This window comes from Apostichopus japonicus, chromosome 9, assembly GCF_037975245.1.
Source record: "Apostichopus japonicus isolate 1M-3 chromosome 9, ASM3797524v1, whole genome shotgun sequence".
NCBI classification, from domain to species: Eukaryota; Metazoa; Echinodermata; class Holothuroidea; order Aspidochirotida; family Stichopodidae; genus Apostichopus; species Apostichopus japonicus.
In genome coordinates, this window is record NC_092569.1 from 11,671,837 (window position 1) to 11,682,786 (window position 10,950).

Genomic DNA, 10,950 nt, shown 5'->3' on the forward strand with positions numbered 1-10,950 from the left:
TGGGTGCTAAAACCATACGGATACTCTGCTCGTTTCTGTCATTTTCAGGTCACACCGGGCTTTATCCATCATCCAGTGTAATTAGGAATTGAAATAAATAAATTGGTAAATATGAGAAAAGAAGTGTTTATTTTTCTGAAGGTTGTAATTTCAATTTATTGTTTAGAATATTCAACGTTATATTTCTTTTAAATGAGCAAACATTGATAATAGAACAAGAAACATGTCCATTACTACGGTGTATTGCGTTGATATATCTTGATATACATTAACGTCATCACTGGAGTATATTCATTGTTTTCCTGTACTTTATTGTGACGTCGATGTACTTTTCTTCAATATCAGTCACGTGACTTTTCTATCCATATTTCAAGTAAGATGATTTCTATATACTTATTGAAGAAAAGGAAACAACTTCGATCTGCTCAAATATTTGTATACGCATTTTTGTCTAGAAATCCCTCGTGCTCTCTGCTAAAAGGGACGAATCTTCATTTCTGTATATTTGATGTTGTAATAGCTGCCGGGTAAGTAATACCAATAAGGACTGGTATAACTACCTTGGCTTGCATGGTAGTTTCCATTGAGGTTGGAATAATCACAATTCTTGTACCACCAGGCACCGTGATAAAGAACAGCACAGTTGGAACCATAGACATCGCTGTCACTGTCCTTGGTAGTGAACTGGTAGTTGAGGTGATATCGAAGAGCATAACCATCAGGGTTGCTGCGAGAGTCTGCAAAGAAGAACAAAGTTCAGATATATTAACATTCCATGTAATGGTCACTAAAAATCAGACATATTGATGTTGCTTGACATGAGAGATTTACTTATTAAGAGTTTCATTAATGAATTAACTTCCTTTTATCAGTCATTATGCCACTAATGCAAATTAAATATTATCGTATATTATTCTTAGTTTCTTTCTATTAGTTTTTTATTTTTATTTATACCAAAACTATATTTCGGTACTGTGAAATTCCATATTATGCTGTAATATCTAATGACTAAGAAAAAGAAAATGAAATAAAATACATAAAAAAGCAAGATGAAGTAATTAATCCCATTTATAGAATTGACGTATAATAAGGTGTATCATAAAGTTCATACTGTTTTCAATGGACTAAACCGTAGTGAAGTAGTGTTAACTGGTACGGCATCTTTGGTGTTAGCAAAGTACACAAAATCAAACATTTTGTCCTGAATCTTCGGTTTGCCCTTCTGATATATTTTGTATTTTGTATATTCGAAGTAAGTATTGTATATATGGTGCATGATTGCTGCTTGGACGTGTGTGCATAGGTCAGTGCATAGCAGAGGTGTCTATGTGTAGGTCTGAAATTGGACAAGAACATGTTATGATAATGATTTACTTTGATGTTGATATTTAATGGGGTTGGTAATCTTATTGTGTCTTTGTTTTAGTGATTTATGAAAGGAAAGATACAAATCTCAAGAAGAGAAATATGGATAAATCAATCCATCCACTCGTCATCATGTTAATATATGACTGCATTATCACTGCAAATCATTTACCTATTAAAGTCTTCGGTCAAATATATGTAGGAAACCTTATAATATGATATTCCAAAGATAAAAAATGATAAAGAACAATTAACTACGTACAGACCGTAGAAGCATTTATAGTTGTAGAAGTGTGCAGATATCTAAAGGATGTGTATGTTACCAAATAAATTGTAACAAACCCGCTGTTCCACTGTAGGTTCCAAGTTGAGATAACCGATATTTATCGCTTTCGTCATTAATCCGGAAGTTGTCAAACTTGGCATAATATGGAGTACCATCTCTGTTCACCATATCAATCCTAATTTCATATCATTTTTGATTGGTCAAGATAGAAAGCTTATCATTTCCAAGCCAAAACTCGTGGTCTAAATCTCCAAAACCTTCTTTGTAGCTACTCCATCCGAGGTAGAAATCCACGGTTCCATCCACACGACGTTGAAAAACCTTTGTTTAAAAGTGTGAATAAAAGGAATACTTTTGTCATGATCAAATATAGCAAACTATTAACTAAATTGTCACATTTTAAGAAACATAAGAGTTGAAAATCGTTGACTTAAACGAATTTCAAGGAACTGATAAAGAAAAACCTCTTTAAAACATTTTTCATTAAAGCAATTTCCATTACGTAGATCGTTCATTCTACTGCAGATATTAGCCTGTAATGAGAGTATGACAAAATCACAAAACGTTTGAAAGGGATCTTTAAATCGTGAGAAAGCAGATACATAGTAATGGCTTCAGTGTGGATCTGAAGGAAAATACAGTTCAGTATTTGTTCACTATAAGAATATATTATATTTGCATATTTTACTGATCGTTTAATATTCTATATAGAATGGAACAGGGTAATTTTGATATATGGTAACTGTGGTTTAAAGTGAATCCATTAAGAACGAATATCCATTTTTATTTATAGCCTTGTATCAATAACGGTCACTACACTGGTATGTGATTTACACTTGTTTGTCAAGATACCTATTCTACTACAATCGACCAGAAGGTATATTCTATCACTGTTGTACTTTTGTGTACAATAGTGCTTTGTAGTGCAATGTAATGCATTGTATTTTCTTACGTGCAGCTAGGGTATTGATAATGTTTGTTACAGTACAATGTAGTGTAGTCTTGTGTGTTCATTGTGGTACAATATCTAAAGTGTAGTTTAATACAGTGTATTACCTAATAAGTGTGATCAATGCGGTTATGATCAATGGAATGACTTACCGTCCATCCTCCTCCGTCAGTCATGTTGCAGTAAACCTCAAAGGCCTCGCCGGTCCACCCGGTTGGTTTGATTCTGTATATATCGTTATCCTCGGATCCATCCTCGTAAATTACCTGACAATCTTTAGGATGGCATGCATATTCTTCATCCCATGTGATCTGCCCGTTGGTACAAACACCTTTTCTTGTACATGCAGGGTTCACGTAAGAGCCACCTTCCTGAAACACAAAATTATTCTCCACTTTAGTGTTTACAGATTATATTTAACCCTGATGTTGTTTTTCTTATCATCCATGGTAAATACTGTTCTGTATCGTAATGTCCCTTTGTAAGCACTAAAATTCCCTACGCGGAGTAAACTATAATTTGACAGGTATTCCTATAACCGTATAGTTAAATGGACTCAAAAATTAATTTATTTATTGGAGTTTGATTGAACTTATATTGCATTCATTATAAAAGATAGTATTTTCAGTGACTGACTGGTTATATGGAGAAATCTTCAACAATGCTGTTGTTTGTAGAATAGTTGTTGAAAACTGTCATAGTGAATATTCTTTGACATATAGCTCCAGATTTGACTGCCTAAAAGTTTACAAATCAAATGAAAAACAAACAACTTACTGGAATAACTGTTTGTCCCTCTGATTCGTAACATCCACACTGTTCTTGAGGTACACAGTCTGATCCCTTCATGAAGTATCCATCGGAACAAACACAGGCTTCGGCTTCATTACAGACCCCATCCTGACACACTTCTGGAGCACCACAAGTCCGCTGACAGGAGTTACTGCAGTTTCTATAGACCATGTTGTAGGGACATAGTGTTATAACGTCTGCGGGAATAAATATGTCGGTAAAATTGAAACATATTGATGGTGTAAACTTCGTTGTGTATTTTAACTGCAATGAACACGCTGTGAAACTTGTATCAAATGCCTATATTACAACATACTCCATCAGAAAAACAAACACATGGCCAGGTGTAAATGATCTCTAGCGATATCATCATATATTGTTATTGTTCTCAGATAAGCTCTTAACATACGTGGCAACTGTTTACCTGACAAAACTGAACCCATTAGTTGTCAGCCTAAAAATGAAGCAGTAATTTCCTTAAGTTACTGTTTCACATAATAGTAATACAAATAGCAAATGGAAGGTACAAGTTACACTGGTGATTGGGTAAACATTGGCAGATCCACGAAGTAAACAGTAAGGCAGTGTGGCACATGGGTCGTTAAAGCTGATTACCATGTAAGGGAATCTGCGGTTGCTCTCCCAGAAAAAAAGTTTCGACTTTAGATTGCAGATTTAGGCTATAAAATATGTCTAATATAAGGCTTTTACTTAAGAATGTGCCAATAACTACATTTGTTTGTGTTGCGTTGAAGGGGAGGGGGTGGGGGTCATCACAGGTTTCTGGATCCGCGCCTGATACGGCTATATGAAGTCCAAGCTGCCAATTGTGGTGAACTAAAGGTCATCTGACCTGATAACTGGGCTAAGGGGAACAAATATTAAGGATATTAAGCAGAAATGTTGATATAACTTACCTGTTCTTCCAGAAAAATTTCCGAGACTGAACAACTTGAAGTTGTTGAATTCATCACTAATGCGGAAGTTATCGTAAGAAGCACGGATTAAGGAACCATGTGATGACGTCATCTCAATCACCAATTGATACTTCTTTTGATTGGTCAAGTGAGAAATCTTCTCATTACCGAGCCAGAATTCCTGAGATAAAAAGCCGAAGCCAGACTTGTAGCTGTTCCAGTCACGACTGAAGTCGATGGAACCGTCAATGCGACGTTGTATTACCTAACAGGGTAAATGATTTAGGAAATGATATCAAAGTCATTAATGTGTGTATTGTGAAAAAAACGTCATTAGAAACCATTATTTTGCCAAAGATAGTCTATAATGCTTTATATCAGGATATGCATACTGTGCATTATGTATGCGCATCTACCTATTGTGGTATCACCCGGAAAAATTGGTAAATAAAAAGGGGGAGGGAAAGAAAAACAGAATAAGAGAGAAAGAAACATGTAAAAGTAAACAGACTGTAGAGACCTACCGTCCATCCACCAGAACTGTCTGCGTTATCACAGTAAACCTCAAACGGTTCTAGATAACCATCTGGTTTGATCATGAAGACACCAGTAGAGTTATGAGATGAACATTGCTCCTGGACTTCTCTGCAATCTCTCGGGTAATTCGATTGTTGGTAGAAGAAAAACGACGAACCTAGTACGTCCAAGAAAGTAAATTGGTTTGCTTTTGAGAGTTGGTTAACAGTGAAGTTTAAATAAAATGTTATTGTCATGTCTAACTAGCATGCGATGAATCTAAATATTAACGTATTTTAATATTAATGTATTTAGCACGCTGTATTGTCTGTTCTAGCTGATATCCAACTTATCATTTGAAGGACACAAATCTTTCGAAATCGAAAGAAAACGAAAAGTATATTTGTATAAAACATTCACAAGAAATGATCACTGAATGTTAATAACGATTGCTAAGGAAGTAACATCACAAATATAACATAAACCTATGTATTCAAGAAATTCTAATGATATTTAATCATGACGTCTTACCTGAAGACTTCATTTACATAACATTAAAGGACTGCAAAGTTAACTTACTTAAACTATTATCACTGACCGTTTAATAACCACTGATTAGGAAATAGCATCATAATTATAACGTTAATCCACATATTCGTATAATTTTTATGTTACTTAATCATGACGTCATATTTTGATGACTCATTTACATAAGATTAGAGGCCTGCCCAGTTCACTTACCCACACTAGTATCACCAGTGTTGTCATTGATTGTCTGTAGAGCATCCTGTCAAATGGAAATTAATACAAAATATAACAGCGCAGTTATTTGGCAAATTTACGTATTCAGGTGTAACTAAGGTGATGTATACTTTACTCAGTATTTTAAATGACTGATATGCTGCAATGCAGGGTGTGGTAAATGTGTGTGTGTATTGGGAGGGGTGCATGGGGCTGGCTTGGTGACAATACCGTCCTGCCTAACTCGCCACTTATTGCTACATGCGAAAAAATCTGGGAGGTGAGTAGGTTGATGGAACGAGTTGGAACTTTCTAGTTCGCAGTGCAACAATGCAATTAATCAGGCTATGTTTCGAATTGTAAATTCGTTTAACAAATGCTTATCCATTTAACCTCCAATTATGAAGCTTGTTTGTTGATATCAAATACACAAACTTAACGGAGAGTATATCATTTGGAACGAGTGACTATATAACGACACTACTATCACCCTAATATACCTAGATATAAGTTACGTTTTGTAAAATAAACAAATGAATTCACAACTTCGCATATTTATGTTGAAAGCGTTACAGAGCCATTAGACGTACAAGTTTAGGAAAAGGCAATTTCTCTAACCTAGATATTCTATCTAGTACTTTGATATATATCTATGCCTCTTAAACATAAACGAAGTATCATTTAGCAATAATTTCCTGGTTGGCACAAATATATCAAACATATTGCGCTTCGAAAATCACTCTGGGGAAGTTGTGACAACAAAATCACAATACTTGTATTGGCAGAAATGATAAAGTCACGAAAAACAATATTTTTAATTTAAAGGAAGAATAGTCAATGACAAGATTTCCCTGTTTTTTTAAGAGACAAAGATTTCTCAAAAATCGTGTTTTTTGAAGTAGCAGTCACAATTAGATAAAGAAATCCACAAAAGCTATAAAGCTGTGAGCAACTAAATATTACTGTGTCTTGGAGCATTTGTAATTAGAGCTCTTTGAAGTAACATTCTTCACCAGAAGCGAACCAGGCGGCTGCGTAGAGTACGTTTAAGATAACATCAATATTACAACGAGAACCCTAAATTAGCAAACAGGTCGCGAAAGGGGTAGACAATTTTGTATATAATATTCGATGCATGAGGCACCTGCCTCCGTGCTCTCATCACTTTACTTACAAAACTACAACTACTTAGAAAAATATTTTAGCTTCAAATCACCAAGGCCTACAGACACAAGTTAGTTACCTAACCACCACTGCCTAGAGACAGACTTTAGTTACAAAACCTCCATGGCCTAGAGACACAATTTAGTCACAAAACCATCATGGTCTAGAAACACAATCTCATTTGTATCCCAATAAATATTCAGCTGTATTTATTTAAAATAAAATTTTGTTAACAATTTGAAGATACACAGTCATCATCATTTCCGCGGTAGAAATGTTTTTCAAGAATGATTAAAAGAAGTATTATTTTCTGGGCGACGGGGAGATACCTACGTCCTGTCATTAACTGTTTTTTATTTGTATCTGAGAATTACACTAACAAGGATGTCACCATGACAAAGAAGTTTAGAATTTGTTCCCTTTTTGTTGATGATTCAAACGCTGTTAACTAACCAAACGGGAAAATCTAATTCTTGAACAAATAATTATTATACCTTCCTGGTAAACACTGATTGGATGGGAATATCCTGATTTTGCTCCAAACTAGTGAGTTTTGTCATTCTATAAGATCTTAGTTTGCAAAAATTTACAGTGAGGAAATATTGAAATAAATTGGAACAGATGCTTTTAAGATATTTTCCACACGTTTCAAGCAGACTTTATCAGCAATGGTGTAAATTTAACATTAACCAAACATATACGCTATGCCCGAAAGTAAAGAAGACTTTATTTTATGAAAACAAAATTTATTTATTGTTTTTAAAATAAGTACCATGGAATTAATACCAAAGTACGGTACTACAATTTTATTTAAAAAATAACAAAACATACACAGCTATCAGCTGGATTTCCCGATGCAGATTTTTGTAACAGAGACTTTTCAAAAATTGGGTGATAATTTTCTGTGTTACGAGGTGTAAAATACATTGCAAACAAAATCTCTGCTTTCATGGTGGGTGGGGGGTGGGACTTTAATATTGAGTTATAATTTACTATTATAATATCCCGATTCTGTTCCAGACTTGTGAATGATTTCACTCTGTAAAAGATCGATTAAAAGAAATACTCGCACCTCGGAAAATGACTGTTCGAAATTCTACCAGATATTTATACGGTTCCAGCAGACATTTCCAACAATAGCATAAAGGAAAAAAATGATGTGTTCTAATATGTGTTCCATGAAATGAGCATCGAACGATTTCCTGCAGTGCGAAAACTGAATGATTTGAATTTATGTCATGATTAAAAAAAAAAGCATACACAAATATGGAAAAGGGTTATTACTAATATAGTGTCAAATATTTTCGTCCTTGAAGCTAGCTTCACAATTTCTAGCATCGGAATGCTCCTTGTAGTTATATTTCAGCAAATTCCTTACGACCGTACAGCAAAATCTCAATAAATTTGAATTTAAATGAAACTTATGGATACTGGTACAACAGCAACTACAGGGTCAGCTCCTAGGCAAGAAAACAGGAGATGGTAAACAAAATTTGCTTGTGTAGTATTTCGACCGATTGAAAGGTTTAAATAAACTTATATTTTATAACACGTTACCATGCCCTTCTAACGATACAGAGCAAATACAGTTCTGAATGCGTTTATTTCCTGATTTTAATCGATAAATCCTGTTGTTAGCACAAGAATATATTTTGGTCGGAAAGAAATGCGTCATTTGAAGTTCTAATTTAATAATGATTAAAATAATAAAAGTTTAAGACAAATTAAAAGTTATATACTGGAGACGGTGTATGTCATATGACTAAAGGCAAACCGCATTTGTCTATTTTTTTTTTACTACTGAAAAAACGCTTACGTCTTATAAAATAGCAATGAAGAGAACATGCTGATGGTTTTCTCAATGTATCATTTAACGTTACATGTGTCCATAACATTGTTATCATTTACGAATCATATCTTTACAGAGCGATACTGTTCATTATTCATGATTGTGAAACATCAGTGAGTAGACGTCGAATAAGCAAACGAACAAAAAAAATGAATTCAAATTAACGAAACACGTCTTTTTTATAGATGTGTATTAAAAATTATGACTTGCAATTTGTCAACATTTACGACAGATAACAGCTGAAAATGATCAGACAAAACCCCATTAGAATATTTGTCACTACTTTGGCAATGCACGAATATGATAGATGCTGTTTATTTTCAAAATACTTTTCTAGTCCTTACAAAATGTTGTTTGCGACTTGATTGTTTCTTCCTTTAACCATTAAAAAATACTTTTACCTAAACTATTGATCCCAGCAAATAGAGATTATATTCACATTTTTATAACAAAATGAAACATGTTCTGTATGAATCATATCCTCCCAAATCCCAAATCCAGGTTTCCAGAATGGATATCAAAATTGGATTGCTTAACTTTTTTTTTTAAAACAAGAAACTGCTTTCAATTAAATTTAGATTAAAGAAACAGAGATCAAATAAACTTTTTATTCTGATATAGAAATTTCAGAGCCTGACACAGGTATATCTTACGTAAACTTGCAGGTCTATGTATAACGTCACTAATTTGATTTGGCTCTAAAGGTTCCATTGTTTCGTAAATTTTGAAAGTGAAGAAATAGGTAAGAAAGACAATATTTAGGTCATGATATGTGATAGCTTTTGATTATTGGCATATTATTTAGAACTTGAAGTTGTTACTAAAATTAAAAGGCTTAAAGCGTATACGAATTAAATTTATGTAGAAAAGAGATTACAGTTTGAGCCAGTGATATAATTAACATATGATTATTTTGCTAAGTTCCACGATCGTAAATGATATTAAATTAAACATTTAAACAAGTTTGTGTAAATACCACTAATATATCGGGAGATGCAATAGCTTGATTTGTTAGAAGATTTCCTATAAACCTTTTATTCTCTTTTAAATATGCTTGAAATGAATTTTCAGTTAGCGCTAAACATGAAGGCAAAATTACTTTCGAATAGTATGTTTTAGAGTTTGAAGATAAAACACGATTTATTGAAAGTCAGTTGTGTAAACTTGAAAACAACTTGAATAAAAACGCCACACATATTATATTTGGTAACAAGGAAAATATATGCTTTGGTAAATTCTAACAAAAAATACTTGAAAATGCAAAAATACGTTGATCTCGTTTGAATTTTCCGACTTTTTTTTCTAATGTTAGCTTAAAAGGCAGAATATACCATAAAAGAAAGTTTTGTCTTATCAGCGTATCTCAAATTTAAATGAATCGATTAATATTTTCATTAATACTACTTCATGGGAGCTTATCCTTTTATTCGTAATTTTGAGGCATTTAAACTGGCACAATTAGGATCAATTGTCACTTTAAATAGATTTTTACTTTCATTTTCATAAATTTTGAAAACTACTATATATCAATTGTAAAATCAAGTTCTTGTTTGACTAGCTGTCAATGAAACACTTGTTTGGAGTTGTTAAAATATACTACTTAATTCAAGGCAAGGCTTTAATGATATTTTGGAATTTTCACTCGGAAGGAAAATTAGTTTTGCTGTGTTCAGTTATGCGAAAAAACCAACATTAATGTTCCAATTTTTGAAACTCACTATCTTTAACATTTGATATTGATTCTTAGACAAGGTTGTGGAGAATATTCACAATTTATTTCTATAAAATAAAAGTGTTTGACTTTGGTATAAAGGAGTCAATGAAATATAAATCTAATATGAATGACATATTTGCCTTAAAATGATGATAAACTGTTGACAAATTTAATTAATTACTTGTATTTTTTTCTAGTTTACATGCTTTTCCAAGAACTTAAGGTAATATTGCATTTAAAATAAAAAGTATGGGCCAGAATAAGTTTGCTCAAATTATTTTCCAGTGAAAAGATTAATAATGATAACTTTTAATACCTAAGAAGTTTTAATTAGAAACACAACAACTTTTTTTTTACTGCTGGGAAGGGAAACGTTACCTACATAAATTGGTATACTCTATCATGGTGACTGAACCTTAATATTACCTGCAGCTAAATAACACGTCAAGCTAATTGAATTAATTAATGGGAGCGTTAATAACAAAGTATCAAGATATCAAAATCTAACACTCACCACTCGTTGTGAAAAGAGACAGCCTGTTGTCCAAAAGAAAAGAAAAACTCCAAAAACTTTGCACAATTTGCTGATCATCTTGATAATGGAGAGAATTGTAGTGTTCGGTGACCTGCTCTCTTCTGATGTAAGCGGTGATAATG

The 10,950-nt window shown here is 33.2% G+C and overlaps 2 protein-coding genes across 2 annotated transcripts; both read right to left on the reverse strand.

The window, feature by feature from the left end:
- Positions 1-126: 126 nt before the first annotated feature.
- LOC139974086 (uncharacterized) lies at positions 127-10,950 on the reverse strand. The gene is made up of 8 exons (XM_071981008.1): positions 10,808-10,950; positions 5,567-5,612; positions 4,834-5,003; positions 4,310-4,574; positions 3,378-3,589; positions 2,753-2,971; positions 1,708-1,972; positions 127-737 (listed from the first exon to the last, which is right to left on the reverse strand). The coding sequence occupies exons 1-7, from the start codon at positions 10,883-10,885 to the stop codon at positions 1,838-1,840; spliced, it is 1,125 nt and encodes a 374-aa protein (XP_071837109.1). The 5' UTR covers positions 10,886-10,950; the 3' UTR covers positions 127-737; positions 1,708-1,837.
- On the reverse strand, positions 475-1,819 carry LOC139973871 (fibrinogen-like protein A). The gene is made up of 2 exons (XM_071980754.1): positions 1,708-1,819; positions 475-737 (listed from the first exon to the last, which is right to left on the reverse strand). Exons 1-2 carry the CDS (start codon positions 1,817-1,819, stop codon positions 475-477), a joined length of 375 nt encoding a protein of 124 aa, XP_071836855.1.